At 34.3% G+C, this 21,594-nt stretch overlaps 1 protein-coding gene across 4 annotated transcripts in view; it reads right to left on the minus strand.

Moving 5' to 3' along the window:
• Positions 1 to 20,852, minus strand: part of LOC109851491 (alpha-N-acetylglucosaminidase-like) — a 37,641-nt gene extending 16,789 nt beyond the window's left edge. Inside the window, exons 1-8 of one of the 4 annotated variants that reach the window (XM_020421651.1) lie at positions 20,719 to 20,852; positions 20,013 to 20,075; positions 19,257 to 19,342; positions 17,428 to 17,522; positions 15,796 to 15,877; positions 4,352 to 4,458; positions 3,129 to 3,159; positions 2,926 to 3,043 (exon numbers count right to left, since the gene is read on the minus strand). In XM_020421651.1, the coding sequence (XP_020277240.1) occupies positions 2,926 to 3,043; positions 3,129 to 3,159; positions 4,352 to 4,458; positions 15,796 to 15,877; positions 17,428 to 17,522; positions 19,257 to 19,342; positions 20,013 to 20,075; positions 20,719 to 20,736 (600 nt within the window). In that variant the 5' untranslated portion in view covers positions 20,737 to 20,852. Of the gene's footprint in view, positions 1 to 2,925; positions 3,044 to 3,128; positions 3,160 to 4,351; positions 4,459 to 11,505; positions 11,601 to 15,795; positions 15,881 to 17,427; positions 17,523 to 19,256; positions 19,343 to 19,953; positions 20,076 to 20,718 lie in introns of those variants that run through there. The other 3 variants (XM_020421650.1, XM_020421652.1, XM_020421653.1) reach the window with 3 other exon arrangements.

Consider the following 21,594-nt stretch of genomic DNA (forward strand, 5'->3'; position numbering starts at 1 on the left):
ACATCAAGATTATCTTTGAAATTTGTGCTTTGATGTGCATCATATGCCAACAAAAATCTTGCAATAAATCTGAAAGATAAAAAAGTTAATGGACAAGTACTTCTATCCACTTTTCCTCCACCCCACTACCAAGCATCAAACTTGATACTTGGTACCAAATATACCCATATATACATACATACAAAAAGAGAAAGAAATGGATATGCTTGGTAACAAGCACAAACTTGATACTTAGTTATAAAATAGATGCATCTAAACCCCACATGTAAGGTTGAAGAGTATAAAGAGAGAATCGTCACATGGGGATGTACTCTCCATCCAACAAATCTCACACACATCTGTAATTAGGATTCCTCCACCCCACTACCAAGCATCAAACTTGATACTTGGTACCAAATATACCCATATATACATACATACAAAAAGAGAAAGAAATGGATATGCTTGGTAACAAGCACAAACTAGATGCTTCGTTATAAAATAGATGCATCTCAACCCCACATGTAAGGTTGAAGAGTATAAAGAGAGAATCGTCACATGGGGATGTACTCTCCATCCAACAAATCTCACACACATCTGTAATTAGGATTCCTCCACCCCACTACCAAGCATCAAACTTGATACTTGGTACCAAATATACCCATATATACATACATACAAAAAGAGAAAGAAATGGATATGCTTGGTAACAAGCACAAACTTGATACTTAGTTATAAAATAGATGCATCTAAACCCCACATGTAAGGTTGAAGAGTATAAAGAGAGAATGCGTCACATGGGGATGTACTCTCCATCCAACAAATCTCACACATATCTGTAATTGGGATTCCACCACCTCACTACCAAGCACCAAACTTGATGCTTGGTACCAAAAATACCCATATTCCTCATTGATATATATATACATACATATATATATATACATATATATATATATATATATATATATATATATATATATATATATATATATATATATATATATATATGTATATATACGTATACGTATATATGTATATATATACGTATACATATCTATGTATATATATACGTATATATATACATACATATATGTATATATATGTATATATATACACGTATATGTATATATATATATATAGAGAGAGAGACTTGTCCACGCAACTTATCAGCTTGACGGAATAAAATTTGATTTGATGAGCTACCATATAATTGTTAAAGGAGTAATCCAGTAAATATATGAGAAAACTGTATTTAGCTATGATGTCATCTCTCTCATCTTGTCTCCCACGAGGATGAAAAATAAAAAATCGCCAGAAATGTCACTCCTATTAATTTGCCAATACTTGCATCTCTAAACCATAGACTCATTCATTCAATTATAGAAACCTAAATCTCTTCTTTATTTTCTTTGTCGATTAGAAACATCAAAGAGGAAAAAAATTTGAAAGAACAAAAAGAAAAACTTTGAATAATATGAAAATCATTAAATAATAACCCAAGCTCTTGCAATTAATATCCCCAATTATGAATTTTTTTTCTTTTTCTCTTTGCTATGAATGAGTGAGTATAAAAAATAAAAGATGAACTGGATAACAGCTTCACAGATGGATATGTTTGGTTAATGGTCGGGTTGTACATTCAGCCGGATTGGTACGAGGGGTGGAGGGTATCATATCATGATAAAAGTTAAATAATTTAGGCTATAATTAGATTCTTTCTTGACAGCGAGGGGCCGCTTGCAGAGGCAGTAGGATCATGCTTGTGGCGGAGAGAGTAAAGCACACTGCTCGACTAGATATCACGGCATAGATTTAGATGGAGTCCATCATTTTCATGCCACTCGGGGCAAGGGGAAGGAAAGCGGCGATGTTCAAGAGCGTTTCTTTTTAGTGAAGAAGGTGAAGGCAAAGGAGCTTTTTTTATTTTGTGATTCCCTATAAAAAGAGATAATCTCTCCTCAAATTTATTATTTTTTATTATTTTTAAGTATTATTCCCAAGATTACTCCAATAAATAAAAGATATTTACTTATCAAAATCTTGATCTCAAATGTCTATCTAACGGTTAGAAACTTTGGTGGACAAGTGTACATATATATATACATATATACATATATATATACATATATATATATATATATCTATATATATATATATATGTATATATATATATATATAAAAGAGGATTCAAGTGTTAAAACTTTAAATTCCTTTTTTGCCCCTCTAATTTTGATATTTTCCAATTTTATCTTTAATTAATTACATATAAAGTGTCATTCTCATTCAATACATGTAAACTACTTGCTCGATATAATAAATACAAATATTATAGTAAATATATAATGCATATGCCATAACTCCACAAGCTATAGATACTTTGATACTCATAATCACTTGATGTAATGATTTTAAATAAACTTATTTTATAGTCTCTAGGGATTCAAACTATCCTAAATTCTTGAGAATATTGATCTCAAAAGCCATGTTAAAGTAATATGGCTTTTCTCAGTGTCCAAGTGAATAAATGATAGTAGAATAAGTGGATGACGTATAACTAGCAGATGCAATGAGCAAATTAATGCTTGTAGTTGTATACGGGGTGGCTTGCTTCTACTCTGTAGGTTTAGCTAAGATGTAGAATTATTTAGCATATGAGGTGACTATTTTAATATTAAAAAATAACAAACAATCAAGATTTACATACTATTGTATGTAATGTTCAAAACTTTTGTCATGCTTTTCTTCAAAGCTTTAAACCAAAACCTAAGTCCACGTGTAACGCACGTGCATTATACTAGTATATATATGTACATATATATATGTGTGTGTGTATGTGTGTGTAAAGCTACATAAATGACATTGTACAACATCAAGTATTAAACCACTCCAGGAAATAAGAAACGAGTTTAATTTTTAGTTTAGCCACAAATTTGCATATCTGACCTGCATAAGCCAGATAGCATCATTGTCACCACTTTGTATTCCACGGTATATTGCGGCACCTAAGGAAGAGATGTAGTTTGGGTCATCTACAGGCGGAGTGTTCTCATCAAAGGTATCACTGCATATAAAGAAAGAATAACAAGGTATATCTAGTTTAGAAGGATCCAGGTGTTAAAATTGACAAGAGAAGCGAGAAGTTTTACCAGTTGTATATATGACTACTCCTGCCATATTCTGGAGGAAAAAAAGGGATAATAGATGTAATGATCAGAAGTCATAGAATATCTGATTGCAGTACCAGTAAAGGGAAGTAACTTCAAGGCAGTCAGCCGCTAAACATAATAGTATAAATATTTTAGCTTGCAATTTATATGATGACTGTGATGCTGTTTCTTTTAGTCCCTACTAAAACATTCGAATAGATGATGAGAAAAACATGATACACAATGGTGAACATCAACTCTTATACATATTAGTGATCATTAGTGGATAACTGCATAGATATGTACATTCATTTGGTTACTTGATTCCTACAAGATGAATACATATCACTCATGAATAACTTCATAGATTAATTAATCCATTTGGCTTTTTGCTTATTATGTTCCTATTGAAGAATTCAATTTCCTAAAGAAGATCATATCCTTTTAGCGTTTCCAGCTCAAATTTGTTGTTGTTCCTGCACAACATGAGATTACATGAATAAACAAGTAGGTCAACTGTTAACTATAACTGCCAATTAATGCTTAATACTATTCCAACAAAGATCTAAGCAACAGCTTATACAGGGTGAATGCAAGGTTGGAATCTTTGAAGTGCTAACAATTTAAGGATCTTTTGCAATGTTGAGTCATGCTTCATAGCTGACATTGTTTTTATGGATGAAGTTACATGTGACCGTGGTACTGGTGATGAAAATTTTCCTACCAAACTTCTAACACATTAAAATTCTAATTAATAAGTCATATATTAAAAAACATCTGACTGAAGATTTAAAAAAATATAGGAAAATAGAGAGAAGGTGGACCAGAAAGAAGACTGCTTCATTGAATGCCCGCATGTCAAGCAGGAAATTTCTAGAAGAGACCTATAAGTGGCATGTTTTGTCCATTAGAATTCCAAAAAACTCAAATTATTTCCATCTAGGCAACCTTTATTAGGAAATTTTTATTCTTAACGACTCACAACACAGCCCTTTCTGATTTGATGGAATCTTATAAAATTCCATACTGCAGTCATTCAAGAATAACTGAGTATTATAGTTTAGGGCATGCAATTTTATCTTGAAATATAGAGTAAAACAAAATTGCTCTAAATAGGCCTAATTCCTTCGACATTCTATGACAAACATTATTACACATAAAATTAAAATCATGTTCAGTATTTCTGCTCGTGAAATCATGATTTATATAACAAAAAAATGTACCTTCAACTTGTTTCTCTATAAATGCTTTTCCAATTTCTACAAACAGGGGATCAGTTGCATCTAAGAGATAGGTACAGCACCACCTTGGATTACTGTTGACTGTAAACCTAATGAAAAATGAAGAAAACATTATCAGTCTACTTGTGATATCTTTCAAGGAGAACATGAGAATATACTTCAGAAGAAAATTTCAGTTGGTAATGACAATGGAATAACTTGCTCATAGCATTTATATTCTCAAGGCGTTTTAGAAGGAAAAAAAAAACATTAAAGAAATAGAATCCCCAAAAGTGACAATGAGGCACGGATTGGCAAGCTATGCAAACTGTAATCACTACAGACCCATCCCTACTGGTATCAGTGAGCAATTGACAATAAATCAGCTCTAGGGATCCTATCAGAACCACCCTTATGGGACTGAAGCGATTACACCATAGATATAACAACTGCAATTCCCAAACTAACCCTCTAACAACCAATGATTGGCAAACATTAACCCATTCTATGCAATGTTCTGATAGCATCTCTACTCATAAATCAGCATTCTGTACTAGCAAATGACTTTAAACGAAGATTCTGGCTGAGAAACTGGACTGCAATGGTTAGAACCTGAATGTGACACTACGAATGGAATGCATTCAACAATGTTCAAAATTCTGCAAAGGCTTTCATGACTTGACAAGGGTCTCTATAATTTGGGTTTAGGTGTCCAGGTTCTAGGTTTTCAAATAAAGATTGACAAATCAATTATTTGGTTCTAACAGTCGAAGGAAGTTCAGGTGCAAGTTATTTGAGATTTCTCAAACTTAAGCTGGCTGCATGATACACCTCAATACGATGGGACATTGCTAGCTAATACCATGTGCTAAATCTTTGCGTTAAATTAGTTTTTTTGAGGCTCTAGCTGAAAAAAAAAAAAACAATGCACAGTAATTAAAGGCACAAAAAATACTTGATTGTTGGGTACATGCAATTCACAGGCAACAAACCTCCAAGGACGCACAATTGAAAGACAAGGGAAAACTGACGCATAAATGAATAAAAATGATACATTCAATGACTTCATTTCAGAAAAAAGAAATAAAATGAAGTAACCTAAAACAAAGGTAGGAGTGCAAGCCGGAAAGGACTGGCCTAGGTTGGGGTATTTGCATGAAACTATTGGTGTAGTAACCCTTAAACAATTACTCAATTGAATTCTTCTCAAGAAGAGTACCATATGCAAATCACAAATTCTAAGGGGGTGGTGTGCAAAATATATGAACTCCTAAGTTGGGTTACTGCCACCCTATGTTGCATGGGTATGGGTACGGATACGGGTGCCAATACGGGTATGGGTACGGGACACGGCAAATTTGTAAAACGTAGGATACGAGGACACAGCTATATAAATATTGATATACACATATAGTATATATTGGAATTAATAATTTATATGAGCACAAAGATGAGAATTAAAAGTTTGGTAACAGTTTTATATTTCTTTTATTATGTGGATTGTAAATTGAAAATCACTATTTTTGAACTAGAAATACAAAAGACCCTTCAAAATCATAATTCGAAACTTAAACTATGTCCAACAAGTTTGAAGACATGTGTTTTTTATTAAAACATGCATTGTATAATTGAGTACATTCCTGAATAAATGTATGCATTTATGCAAGGAGTGTCCAAGGAGTTTGGGTACGAGTACGTGTTGGGTACAGATACCAAGGTTTTAAATGTCGGTTATCCAAGAGTTATCGGACGGTCAAAATCCTTATCGGATAGCAAAAATCAAAGATATATCAGAGATAAGTAGTATTTATCGGAGTAATATACTAGCAAATAATAAACAAACATAAGCTTGAAAAAATATAATGTTAGTCAAAATGGAATAATAAACAAGCAAATAATAAGATAACATCAAGAATGAAGAACCATCTACGCATCTACATAATTATTGTTTAATCATGAGATTCATAAACTAACTTACTAAGTTGATATTTAGTAGTTATGAGCCATTATCAATATCCATAAACAAACATTAGCTACTCACCAATCAACCAAGTTCCAAAAGCAACAAATAGCTCATAATTTGTAAACATTCAAAGAGAAAATTCAAAAGAAAGTAAAAGATCTCAAATCCTACTTATCGGCCGATAAAGTCAATATTTAGAGCCTACTTATCGGCCGATAAGTGCCTTTATCACCGATAACTCGCCAATAAACCTCAAAAAATGATAACCGATTAAAAATCCTACTTATCATAGTGGAAAGCTCCCAAATCTGATAACTCGGCGATAATATCGGATTATCGGCCGATATTTAAAACCATGACAGGTACAACTTTATATTAGAAGTACCCAGGTAACATAGCTACCACCTCAATGGTTTTGATGGCCTATGAAGCACCGACACGTGAAAGAAGGCCCCGAGTCCGTCTCCGACGCGTGTCGGACGCGGACACGCGTTCGACACGCGTTCGACACGCGTCGGACACGTGGTCAACGCCGCCGACACGGTCAACATCGCGGAATCGCTCTCGACACGCTCTCGACACGCTGTTTTGTTCTCGACACGGCTGAGAGGGCAAAAAAAAAGAGAATTTGTAAACCCAAAACCCAAAGCAAAAGCCAAACCCTACTTTTCACTTTTCACTTTTCACTCACCCGATCGGCTCATCTCTCTCTCGATCCCGACTGAAAAGAAAACACCGCCGATCGATCGTCCTCGTCGGCCTCGATCGTCATCGTCGTCCTCGTCGTCCTCTCAGCAAATCGTCCTCCTCGTCATCCACGTCGGCTCGTCCTCTCTCCCTCGATCTCTCATCGCCTTGGCTAGGTCAATCAGTCTCTCTCTCTCTCATTCTTCGTCTCTCTCTCCCTCGATCTCTGGATCTCTCTCTCCCAGCCTCTCTCCCTCCCAGGCTCTCTCTGGATCTCTCTCTCAGTCCTCTTCCTCGTCGGCTAGTCCTCGTCGCTGCTAGGGACCTGCTGCTTGCTGCTGATGCTTTTTTTCTCTCTTGATTGAGGAGACGACAGTGTCAAACTTCAGCGAGGTCTGATTTAAGGGCGGAGGGGAGAGCCCTGAAATGAATTTAATAAGGGGGTAACGTGGCAGCTTTAGAGACAGTGAGGAGCTGGTGATGTGACATGCTGACCAATGACAGGGTGAGAGATGGAGAGATCTCTGCCGTTGGATTTCGAGGAGGGTGGCTTGGAGATTATTTGATTATTTTAAAAATCTTTCTCTTTTGGGCTATTTTTTAATTATATTAGTAGGAGTCGGGGTCATCTCGCCGAGATACAGCGGGAGGGTTTTAGAGAGAGGGGGGAAAAAGAGGCAGTGTTTGAAAAGACAGGACCTGAGTCGCCTCAAAAAAGAAAGCTCTTTCTCTATATTAGCCCCTCACATCTTCAATATTTCGATATTAGCCCTTTAAATCTTCAATATTTCTATATTATGCCTTCAAATTATTGAAATTGGTATTAGGTACCTCAAATTATCATAGTTCTTTGGCCTCAAATTATATGTTTGTAATGTTATACTTGTTAGTAGCTTAGTATTTTGTGTTTGAAGATTACACTTGAGTTTATTGTTTGAATTTTATAAATTTATCTATATATAATAATAATATTAAAAAATTCTAGCCGTGTCGCCGTGTCCTATTTTTTTGGGTTTTGTCGTGTCCGTGTCCGTGTCCGTGTCGTGTCCGTGTCGTCGTGTCCGTGCTTCATAGTTGATGGCCTTGCTCATTGGAGGGAAGTACCGGCACCTCCTCATGGGGAGAATAAGAGAAGAGATAGTTACCTATAATCAAAGGAAAATAAAATTAATAATAACTCCATCCTCCACCCAATATTTTCTTATTGGAAACATCAAAGAGGAGGGATATTAGAAACATCAAAGAGGTGGGAGAGAAAGGAAAGTGAAGGAGAAGAAAGAGACTCAAGTTAAAAATCACGACTCAATCCAAGGTATAATAATCCATTCTCATTTTGTAAGTTTATTTCTAGTAATTTGAATTCAATCGGATAATGGAAGATAGATTGTTATTCATTAAAAAAAAACAAATCCAGTGAGGACCTCTCCGTTGGCCTACCTTGATCACCAGCAAGTCCCCGTCGTCAGGAGGTCATCTCAGTGACCGAAGTGAAGCCTTTGAGATGTGTTGAGCAGGCAAAAAAAGAGAAAAGAAAAGAAAAGAAAAGGACAAAAAATGAAAGAAAGAGGAGGAACAAGAGAGTGAATCTAGCACTGGGAGATAAGGGGAGGGAAAATGTTCACTAACCTCTGAGTTTTCTGAAGTTTAATAATAAGTCCATATTAAATGAATAGCATGTGGTGAGTGAATAATTATTATATCCAAGAACCCCTAAAGTTCCATGATTTGAATCAAGTAATAATTTTGAACGAACATTTTCGTCGTGGATTGATAACTCATTCGATAAACTGTAAAGTGCTCAAGTGTTTTTAAAGATCTATCTTTCTTCTAATTATTATTAGTTGAGATCAAGATTCACGATATTTCTCAGATTTTATGTCGTACGAGTTATAATCATCTTGAATTTCTAGTGTTATCATTTGGTCTCTCAAACGCACTTGCTAAGTATATGGATCTTATGAATAAGATGTTTGAATGATTATTTAGTTACATTGTTTATTTGATGATATATAGGTATGCTTGAAAAGTAAGGGAGATGAATGTTTAAGATGTTTATATAGGCTGTAAAAAAAGCTTGTAGAACCAAGTTGTGTTTTATTGGAAAATATATAGTTCCTCGGACTTGTAATCTTAAAAGATGGTGATGCTATGGACCTTAAACTTTGGTGATTGTGGTTAATTGAACGAGACAGACAAATGGTGTCATTAATCCATTGTTTCCTTAGTATGACATGTACTGTAAGACTCACACATTGTCTCACACCAATGGCTTGTCTCATACAGAAAGAAGTGAATTTGTAATAGTCAATATATCTGTAGAGGAATTTCTGAACAATTTAAATGTTGATTGATGACTAATATTTTGCTTTAACTATTGAAGATGCAAGGCTTATCTTCAATGTGATTGCTCTTGAAAGAAGCTAGGATGTATAGTCTTGTAAAATGGAAAAAATTGTGATAAGTGGTTGAAATGACTGAAACTATATGAATAAGATCTTGACACTCATGATTTGAAGTTGACGACAATGATCTATGCTTGGAAGATTTGGAGAACATTATCTTGATGAATCTAATGCAAAATTTGTACTGAGCATAAAAGTTTAAACTATATATTCACCCAAAATTAGTGAATTGTGACATGGAACAATGGTTAGAATTTTAAAAGGATTTGTATGTCATCTTGGTAAGAAATATGTGGTTGTTTATGCCTTGGACCTTAAGACTCGATAACTAGGCGTGCTGTATTCATTTTAAAAGAGAATTTGAAAAATAAGGTTGCATGGAATTTGAAATATGACTCGACCAAACTAGAATGAAATTGACGAATATAGTGTAACATTTGTTATTAGATAATATAAAAGTAAAACAACAAAATGACCCTCAATTGACAGAAATCAAGAAGAGGACACTTACTCAGGATAAACTGCACCATGTTGGCCTGTCTAAAGTTGTATATTTGATGTACTAGAGAAAATAAAAGAAGAGAGAAGTTTTATGCAAACTTGATGAGTATGAGTTTAGATTGGAGAAAATATCTTCCCTCAGTCATGCAATCTCTAAAGATGAAAGATGACATTTTTGGAAGTTTAGAAAAAAAGGGGTATAAACAATGGTTATTTGAAGGAGGCAGACTAATTTGTAAAAATCCAGAGACTTTGGTATGATAGATTACTATCAAAATTTGTAGATGGATTCTTGTGTTGTTTAACTTTTGATTCGTCTCCCCCCAGAGAAGAAGTTTGTTGATCAGAATGAAATTGAGAAAAAATCAATTAGTAACTGACTCAGTACCTCCTTACTTTCTAGAGATGCAAGATTTATTATTTATTATGATGCTTTTAGAAAGCGATCAAGATGTGTACTAATGATTTGGAGTTGGTAACAATAACATAGCTCTCAAAATTTTGAGACATTAACCATATAGAGCATAATATGAGATTTGTACGAACTATGAAGCACAAGATCTTATAGAGATTAACTCAGCAGGAGTTAAATTTGAGATAGAGAACTAGTTAGTGCAACAAGCTTTTGATGACTAGAGAACATCTTCAAACTATACAACATCGACAAAGAAGGTATATTGATCACAGAAGGAAATAACTCAAGTTTCATAAAAATGATTATATATCTTAAATTTCAGCTAACTAAGATATAAGAAGAACCATTATTCACAGGAAGTTGAGTCGATAATTCATTGTTCTTTTTGAAATACTGAAGAGGATTGGTCAAATGATATACAAGTTAGCATTAGCACCACTATTAGATAGAGAACACAGTATATCACATGTATAACTACTTTGAAATCACTCGAGATCCAAAGTCCTCAAATTAATATCATTAGAGCTCAAGCCATATTTGTCTTACAAAGCAGAGATAAAGTGTTTTGTAGATCATAACAAATAAGTTATTAGATATAGATCTAGCTGTTATGTGATAGTGTAATAGAAAAATAACTTCGAGTGGGAAGCTACTAAAGAAATCAAGGTCTCTTTGTGAAAGAATTACTCAATGCTTTTCGAGAATTAGCATGTGTCAAGTTTCGAGGACGAAGCCTTTAGGAGGGGAGAGTGTAGTAACCCCAAACAAGTACACAATTGAATTCCTCTCAAGAAGAGCAACATATAGGAATCACAAATTTCAAGGGAGGGGTTTGCTAAATATATCAACTCTTAAGTTGGGTTGCTGTCATACCTCAATGACTTTGATGGTCTTGGATCATTAGAGAAAAGAATCAGCACCTCCTCATAAGGAGGAGAAGAACAGGGATAATTACCTAAAATCTAAAAATAATAATAACTTCATCCTCCGCCCAATATTTTTTTGCTGGAAACATGAAAGAGGACGGAGAGAAGGGCAAATGAAGGAGAAAAAAGAGAATCAAGTTAAAAATACCAACTCAATCCAAGGTACAACTCGTTCCCAATTTGCAAGTTTATTTCTAGTAATTTGAATCCAAGTGGATGATGGAAGGCAGATTGTTATTAAAAATCCTAGATCTAGTAAGGACCTCGCCATCAGCCTCCCTTGATCGCTAGCGAGTCCCCGCTGTTAGGAGACCATCTCAGCGACTTAAATAGACAACTTGGGTGTTGCCTATGAGATGTGTTGAGAAGGAGAAAAAAAGAGAAAAAAAAAGAAAAAAATGAAAGAAAGAGGAAGAAGAGAACGAAGTTCGAGTTGTGAAATAAGGGGAGGAAAACTTTACATAAATCCTTGGGTTTTTTGAAGTTTAATAATTACTCCAAATTGATTTAGCATGTGGTAATTAAACGATTAACATATCCTAGACACCCTAAAGTTCCCTGAATTGTGAATAAGTCTAATCAAAGTAAACAAGGTCATAAACTAAAGGGAAAATTTTAGTTCAGATCTCTGTTATTTCGAATGTTTGCAATCAGGCCCAGAATGAATAATATGAGGCCACGTTTGGGCTAATTATCAATAGCCCCTTGCTCTTAACATAATTTGTTAATAGGTTCTAACATTATTAAATGAGTGTTATAAAAATTATGATAAGTTGTCAAAATTGGTGATAAGCCAATGTGAATCCTTTTTATGGGTCTTAATCACTATTTGGATCTATTTGGACCTAAAATGATTGACCCAGAATATATAAGTCCAACTTGCATTGGTATTGACCTTATGATTTTATACTATACGATCTGGTTCATATCGATGGTGGTCAAATTGGGACACTCGGATGGTAAAATGTGAGTTTATTTCTCACTAGTATTTTTATAATATAAATCACATATTATATTTGATTGATTTTGTGCTCGAGAAATAATTATTTTATTATTTTCATGTATATAAAATGAAATGTGATTTGACCTATACTATAGTAACCTATTCCAATAATATGGTTTTCATTTCATATGAGATATGAAAAGTAAACTTTGACTTCATAGAAAATGTGATGAGTGATTTGGTTTTCATGCAATCTCAAAAAAATATGAAAATCGCTTTATTGAAAATCTATTGAAGAAAAAAGTATTTTAAATGTGTTTCAATAGTTTGATGGATTCAAGAGATTTTCGTGATCTGGTAATTGAAATAAATAAATAAGAATTTCACAAACGGTTTCTTTTAATATGATGGGATTTACCTCATCCATTTGATTTAAAAGTGTTTATGATTTGGACAAAGAGATCAAGTTTATACCAAATATTATTTTGGAAATAGTGATGTGTTTTTGACATAAAGCGGTTGACAAATGGTATCAAAATAGTTAGCGTAGTCTGAAGTGTGGAGCTAAGTGCTAAGCGGAACTAAGTCCGCATTGCCAGTGTAAAGCTAAATGCTATCCAGGACTAAGTGCTATATTGCGTGATCACGATGAGAGCCACCCCTAGAAACTCGTAGAAGTCACCTCTAGAATCCACATTACATTGCAAAGATTTTTTATGTTTAAATGACCCTCAAAGGTCCATTATGAAGTGATGTAGTTGTGTCTGCCCTTCTTGGGCATATGTGATGTGGTCGATAACTCATGGCAGTGTTAGGTGCATTATATTCTCAGGAAGGTGTTACGTAACGCGTTTTATGTATTCTCATGTTACACGATTATACTTCGTAGCCTTAAGAGTATGTTTGGCAACCTTTACAAAACTGCGCGAGAATCAATCCTGACCTAGTTTTATTCTTGACAGCTAAGATTTGATTTCGTGGTTCAGACAACATTTCAACTTGCATATAAGAAAGAATTTTAAATTATAGTATTCCTTTCTTGAAAATATAAGCGACGAGTCTTTCCATGCAAAATTATGTCATTTCAGCACTAGTATAAAACTAATAATTCACCTATTTTTGAGAATTATTATTTCGTTAAGTATCTACAAAACCAAGTAGGAAATGTAACACTAGCTTTAACTCATCTCGTTGTTTTAAAAAAAAATTAGTTTCCTCATAGCTTCATGTAAAGGCTGGCTTTTGGAATGAGGATTTGGCGCAAAGATGTTATATAGCCCAACGGCCTATTTGGGTTAGGTAAATGCTTATACTGGTGAGCTTTCAGATTGTATGTATTTGTTGAAAATATAGTTGCTCTGTACTTCTATTCTCAACGAGTTACATATTTTAGTGAAGAAGCTATGTCATATAAAGTGTCAGGCTTGACACGTGCGTGAGACTTTTCCTGTGCACGAGTCGCTACTGTCACGTACCCCGTATCTATCTTTCGCTGTTATTTTCAAGGCGTGATAGTTGGATAATGCAGTTAATGTTAGGTTTCATATGGGACGAGCTGGAATTTGTTTACTAATGTTTAAGTACAAGTTGAAATGTAAAGTCATTAATAGTTCTCAACTGATGACCAATAAAACAACCAGAAATTTTATTATGAAGAACTTTATCAACCAATTTAAATATCTCCAATCATTCAAGAAATGAAATAAGAGAAACAGGCATTGTGATACTGAGATGAGTAGTTGCAATAATTATTTATACTTTTAGTGGAGACCAGCAGCACCATCAAATTAAACTCAGTACCAACTTCCATTAACTTTTCATCGAGTTTCATGTAGGTTCCGGTTTTAAACAATCGATGCCAATACAAATTGAGTTCAAGATGGGTTTCAATTTTCTCTGTCCATACTGGAACTATATTGCAAATAGAAGCACTAAACTTGCGTAACAGTAGATTCAAGGCCAGTTCGGGTACAAATCTGTTCATATTTGCAGCTTTAAATTAACGATATGTAACATAAGATAGGAGGCAGAGGATCATATAGAATTTATTGCACATGCTATGCATGTGGTATTTACAAAACAAAAGGGTTTCCACTTGTATACTCCTAGTTTTTAGTATTTTAAATAGGGTTATTTTTCAAAACAAACCCCTAAACTTTGCACATAACCCCCTTGAGCTTCTTTTATTCCATTAAACCCGTTGAGAAATAAAAAATGCAAAGATATTATTCTATCCAACCCTAACCTCTCTTTAAATAAAAATCAGGAGAATATTAAAAAAAAATCTGATAAGAAATAAATCCATATCTAATAATATCTCACAATATCTGATAATATCTACTAATATCTCAATACTAATAATGTATAATGTTTCCTCTCAAGCTAGAACATATAAACTATATATGTGCAACTTGTTACAAATGCAAATAAAACTCCTAGTTGCAAGAGCTTTAGTAATGTCATTTTTGTACAAAACACTTGAAGATGTTAACAAAAAAGTGTAGTCAAAGGCAGAAGAAACCCTATGTAGATCACTCAAAAGATGGGTAAGGCAGTAGAAACCCTATGGCCAATAGAAATTCTAGGCGGGTAAGCCAATAGAAACCCTAGGTGGACAAAACAATAAAACCCCTAGGCGGGTGCCAAAAGAAACAATGCTAAAATCAAACGCTTTTTGCATCCATTGTATAGATTTTTCTTAGGTTAGGGTTTTTTATCAAAGTTCAAAAAGGTTCTAGGGATCGAACGACGTAAAAACTAAAGATGTAGTCAAAGCCGAAGTTGCCGAAGTTGCCAAAGGGAAGCATGAAGGTGGTGTTTGCAAAACAAAAAAAAATTCTCGATGGCCCCAAGATCTTAAAAGAGGCAAAAAAGTTCCCTAGGATCGAAAGGTAAGCTCTGATACCATATACAGAAATAGAAAAGGCGAAAATATTATTCAATCTAACCCTAAACTCTATTAAATATAGATTAGGAGGATGTTACAAAAATAGGTATGAGATAAAATCATATTTAATCACATCTCATAATATCTCATAATATCTACTAATATCCCAATACTAATAATATCTAACAAAATGCCTTGATCATTCACTTCCCATATTAACACCATTAAGTCTAACATGTCACGTGCAAAGTGTGTGACTAGAAAAGACAAAAGTAGCCATCAACCTCAAAACATCAACCTTTTATTTCCATTATTTATTACTACTAAGGGGTATTTTTCAATTTTCTGCTAATTTGGTTTGCACGTAACATGTCAGACTTGATGGTTTCACTTAGTAGGTTAAACTAAAAAATCTTCGATGGGTTTTGTGCAGTAAAAGAAGTTCCAAGGGTTATGAACAAAACTTCCTCAAAGTTCACAAGGGGCCAATAGAATTAAGACATTTAACGGGACTCGTCTACAAGACAACCCAAAGTATGAGGGATTTACCCTAAACTTCATATTTATCAATTTTTGGTTAACAATTTTCAACATTCAAAAAGTCAAGAGGAATTTATTAGGAAGTACATAGAAAAAAAAACTTTTAGAGCTGATAAAGAGTATGATTTATGTTAAGACCTGCATGCAAAAGGTAAGTTACAGAAAAAAAGCGACTGAACTAACCAATTTCCAAGGCGGGTTATTTTGGCTGATGGAAACTTGAATTTTAATGCCAGAGGAACATTTCCGGAGAAGGCTGGCAAAACTGCTAGCAACAAAACAACAGTAAGAAAAAAATTGAATAGAAAAATGAGCCTCAGCAGTTAATTAGGTGGTAAGTTTCACTTAACCCCTTGAACTATGGGGTGAGTTGCACATAAACACCCGTCTCACTTAACCTCTCAAGATTAACACTGTGAACTTTTAGTCGGTGTGAATTTTAAGAGGATGAAAATACCCCTAAACTTATTATAAATTACCACATTGTCATTTTTTTATTTTTGGGGTTAAAATCTCCACCCTCTCTTATTAAATCCATAATGCATACCTAAACGCGCTTAACTGAACCCTCCTCTCTCTACCATCGACGCCGGCGACTTTGATCTCTAGAGAAATTGATGTTTAAAGATATGGAGATGACTAGAGAGGATGAAGTGGTTTTTATTGAAGATGGCTCTCAAGAGAAATTAATGGAGGAAAATGGGTTGGCTTATTCTTCTTTGTTGTTTGATGATGATGACAACGATGGGTTAGCTGATGGGATTTTGGGTCACCACGGCTTGAGAAGAGGAATATGAGGGGAGGACGAAGTGGTGCCTTGAAAGGAGGTAGAGGCAATGGTTGGGTTTGAACTGATTTTGGAATTATTTGTTAATTGGGGAGAGGAAGGGGGGTTCTTTTGAAACTGAAATTGAGATTAAGGATTATTTTTAAAAAGGATATTTTGGTCAGTTCGCTATTATTCAGTAACACCTTCCGGGGGTCTGTTGAGAAAATGTCAAAGCTTAAGGGGGTTAAGTGATACACTCCAGAGTTCAAGGGGGTATGCGGAATAAATAAAGATGAGGTGGGTTATGTGCAACACCACCCCCCCCCCTATAGTTTCCCTATAGTTGAGGGGGATTAAATGAAATTTAGCCTTAATTAGGACACACCACTGTAGCAATGTTTTCAACAGATGCCTATAGCAAAAAAGAAAAACAATGTTTATATATCTTTATTTACTAGTTTTTATACACGTGCAATACACGTGGTTAAATACCAAGATTAAGCATTTTTGGCTTATTTCCTAACTAAAATTTGTTCCGTTCCAAAATTAAAGTATTTTTGGCTTATTTCCTAACTAAAATTTGTTCCGTTCCACTTTAACAGTTTTTGCTCACTTTAGAAAGCTAATTGACTCTCACTCGAAAGTCCAGTTATAATGGAATTTATTATATTGTTCCCTTGAATGTAGATTTTGTAAAATTACAGTTAAACCTATAAGTTGTTTTCAACTTTCAAGAAAATAATACAGTAGCAAATATTGATGAAAATAACAAGTGACACGTACCTACTGAATAAAGAGAAATATGTCATGGGATCAATTAATATGGTCTTTACAAACTATCTTTTCTCATCCAGCATTCAATTTTCTCTCCTTTAGTCTCCCTGTCAATTATCTTCTATTCCTTTATATCTTTTCTATTCATTTCCTTCTCGGGTGTTGACAAACAGTGAAACAATATAACTATAAGATAAATGGTTCTCCCTAAAAAAAATAATAGAGGCAGAGGGAGAGAGATGCTCAGCTATAGGTACATTCCAAATTATTACCTGGAAACATTCCAAATTCATACATCCTATCAAGAATTTTCTTTTGAAGAACAAGCTGACCATCAAGCCAACTTTGAGGAAGTGGTCCACCCCATCTGTCAATAAAATGAGATACTTGTATAATAGTGTTCTTATAAAAAAAAACACAATCTACCAACAAGAACAAAAAAAAATATCATATACATGGAAAAATAACTTAAAATTTATAACATTAGCAAATCTGATTGATGTGAAACAACTTTTGAGTAGGAAAAAACTAGTTGGAACGGAACAATACTCCAAAAGTAATGAAATATTTAATGACATCAATATCAGGTATGTCACGAAAAGAAGAGCTTATCCCAAATTACTAAAAAATAGTATAAAAAAGAAGGTACTCCCCGATAACAAAATAATTTTACACAATATTACTTGAAAGGAAACATTAACATTGTATCCGTTATGTCTCGTCTGGTACATGGGAATTAAGTCAAACGAGAATGGAATGGAGCAGGAAAGAAATGAAATGTGGGAATGGAATCCTCATTCTCACCCTCGTGTCTGGGTGTCATTAGGGAATCAGCGCATTTTTGGACTTTTTTTTAACACTCTCACGTAAAGGAGAATGCTCATTCCTTAAGAACTCAAAGGGAATGTTGATTCCCACAAAATGTAGGAATGTCCATTCCTAGGAAACGACCATTTCAACTTCAAAAACATGTGTTTACTACGCTTGAACAGGAAGTGGGAATGGGTTTTTAATTTTAAGAAAACCCAGATATGAAACTGATACTTAAAATATAAAGTCAAATTAAAGTCAATTTACAAATGTAAAAAGCAACTTGTTTTGCACTATTATTTCAAACCAATGAGGAATAACACTAATATGATAGTACAGTTCAACAGCCTTACATATGATCATTGATCATCCTAATGAATCATAAGTATAATGTTGCATTGCAACCCCAAAGTAATTAAAGTAATAATGTAAACACATCAAGAGGGGTCAGTTATGGAAATAGAAAGAGAAACACAGCGATGGTTGCAACCTACAAGTTATCAAAAATATTATTTTAGATACTGTACTGGGATTCTTACTTTAATGATGTTTCCAATGTCAGAAACATACTTGTTATTGAAATTTTGAGCTATTTCAGCTTTTAAACAGCTTTAGCTATTTGCTATGACAATTCCTCATGTAAATTGGCTAGTTGGGTTCATTAGCTTTAGTTTGGTAAGTATGAAGTTGCAGGGTGATAGTAAACAAGCTTCTAGTACTGCAACTATTTTTTAATATCATCAATTATTAGAAAGCTTGAAGAATTTGTAAAAAAAATAGAAGTGAAGAAACTTTCTGCAGTATATAAGCTTACGGTAGAGGAATTGAGAATCCCTATACAATGAAAAACACAGAGTGATCAAAATGAACAATCGAGTAAGACCTCTTGAGCATAGATACAAGCTAAGCATTGGTGGAGCTTTCAAGGGGAGTATCTAAATCCTCAGAGGAGGTATGAGTTCTTTGCAATAGCATAAGCCATCGTTCATTTGTTGTAGCAAACTGTTATGGGGTAGTTGCATATTCACAAGCAGAATGCAGTGCTTTGCAGTGATTAATTATAGAAATGGACAACATGTTGCTTACAAATATTGCCAAAGAAAGGCCGAATAATTCCAACTCTATGAACGAGATAAGGACGTTAACCACACATCTAAGATAAATCTTACTTACATAATAAAATTTGAACATATTGAAATCAGTTGGCATGAAATCAGTAGCTATCAGTCCGAACAGTATTCAACGGATATAGCTCATCAAAAAGAGGGAAAAAATATAGTTACCAACTCACCCATGCAAGTTTCCCATCCGTGCCCATGCAAGAAAAGCAGGCCCGCCAAAAAAATCAGCTAACTCATCACCACTAATATTAAACCTCTGAAAGAGAAATAAACCATTCTTCAGTGCAAGAAAGGTAGATGTCTAGGCATTGACGAATGGTCTGAAGAAATGAGAATAAACATATAACAAATTGATTTACTGGTAACAGAAGTATAATTTAAATTAATACCCAACAACAGTTAAATGGAATGATTTGAAATAGGATTCCCAAACACCACATTCTGAGAAACTTCACTTGGGAATGTAAATTAGTATGCTAGCTTTGTATCATTAATTTCACAATGCCGCAATAGGAAAACCTACAACGAGAAGGACAAAGACTTAATCCCAATTTCTTGTGTTCGGTCACATGAATCCTAATTCTTCATTTAGTTCTTTAAGGGTTCCTCCATTAAGTTTAACCAGTACATGTCCTAATTAAACGATTCCAGCCAGGCTCTCTTACGCCTAGTTTTAGTCCTCATTGCTTCTTTAATTATAACCTTATAACTTTTTCCTAATTAGTGCATTTAGAGGCCTTCTTTGTACATAATCAAACCATCTCGGTTGCTTCTCTAGAGGGGGAAATAATGCTTTAGTGAACAAAGTGTAGTATCTACTGCATCTCTAGTTCAAAATCAGCCAAGAAAATTAAAAAAGAGAAACACCTGAAAAACTTTCTGCCAGATGGCCTCTTGACCATTGAATGCAAGAGGCAAGTTGATACCTTGAAGAGCCATCCAGTCAATCTCCTTCTCCCATCTTTCCCAGCCCCACCATGCAAATGAATCTGAAATAGCATACGCACAAAAATCTGAACTGAATAGAGATAAGACAAAATACATGCATATCATACACATACATATATGATATTTCTTCCTTCTAAGGTTTTATGATTTCAGATGCAAGTTAACCATTATTCTACTAATTTCCTTTTTTTCGTTTATAGAAGTCAGAGAATTCATCAGAGGAATGTAACTTTTCTTTATTACAGAAAACTTCTGCTTCAGATCAGAAGAAGACACATTACCTGTGCCTGCGATACAGCTATTAATTAAGATTACACTACTGCAATTGTATAAATGTTTGTCACAGATTCATATATTTACTAATGTCCATGCTTCCATGCATGCCAAACACAGACATATGAGGGTCTATTTAATTGTAGGACAAGAAACGTTATGATCCCATTTTATCATGAAAGATCACATTAGAGTCATACAACTAAATGCAACAGCATGTATGTTTTGTTACTACAGAAAACTTCAGCATCAGACCAACAAAAAGAAGCATTACCTCATTCTATAGTATAGCATTACCTCATATGAGGGTTTATCTGTTCTCATACAGACAACAGATAAAGTCGACAACAGATAAAGTCAAAACAACCTATTTGGCCATGTGAAAGAAAAAAGATTCTATTAGAATCTTACAACTAGATGTGACAGCATTCTGGTAGTAGTTCCAAGGAACAGATCTCTGAATTAGAACACCATTATGATTGACAAACGGAAGAAACCCTGGTTCGGGAACCGTCGATAATTGCACACCACCAGTTTTTTCCCAAGATATATGTGCCTCACACCAGTGCTTTAAGTACCAATGCAAACCAGCTGAAAGCTCTACACCGGTCACCCCTTGAATTCTGGACATAAACAAAGAAGTAGAAAGTAATGATTACCCTTAACATTTGAAAACAAAGATATAAATTTAGCATATGAATAAGGTTCATATGAAAGATGATTGTGAGCAGACTACGAAAATTTAAGATGCAATTTTGTTAATTGTATTATTATAGCTTCTGCAAGAAGCAGGCAAGAAATTTCAAATGGCTGGTCTGATCCTCAAACAGCGACCCTTATCAAGTATATGATGGTGAAGGAAACTAGATCTGCATTTGCCAAGATTTGCAATGGGGGCCACCAAAGGATAAATACTTCATCCAATATAAGACGATCAAAGTGACAAAGGAGGTCGGGTTACAAAATGTGGCTCAAGTTATCATAATAGATAATGCATAGGTTTGTTGGTTGACGCAACTAGTTTAAAGTGTATATCCTCAAATATTTTGGAATCATGAGTCATGTATATTCTTAACATTGCACTTAAAAGGTGCAGAGAAAAATGTGGAAGCAAATAATGCGTATGAAGATTGCAATATGGATCACAGATATTTCACGGCATGCACAGCTTATGAAGAATTTCATCATGGACCATTCAGTGACATTCTCATTTTGTGATGTTTAAGAGGATTTCTCAAATCAAGATGTCTTGACCAATGTATGATAATTATTAAATACTGAAAATTG

This window comes from Asparagus officinalis, chromosome 8 (genome assembly GCF_001876935.1).
Source record: "Asparagus officinalis chromosome 8, Aspof.V1, whole genome shotgun sequence".
Lineage (NCBI taxonomy): Eukaryota > Viridiplantae > Streptophyta > Magnoliopsida > Asparagales > Asparagaceae > Asparagus > Asparagus officinalis.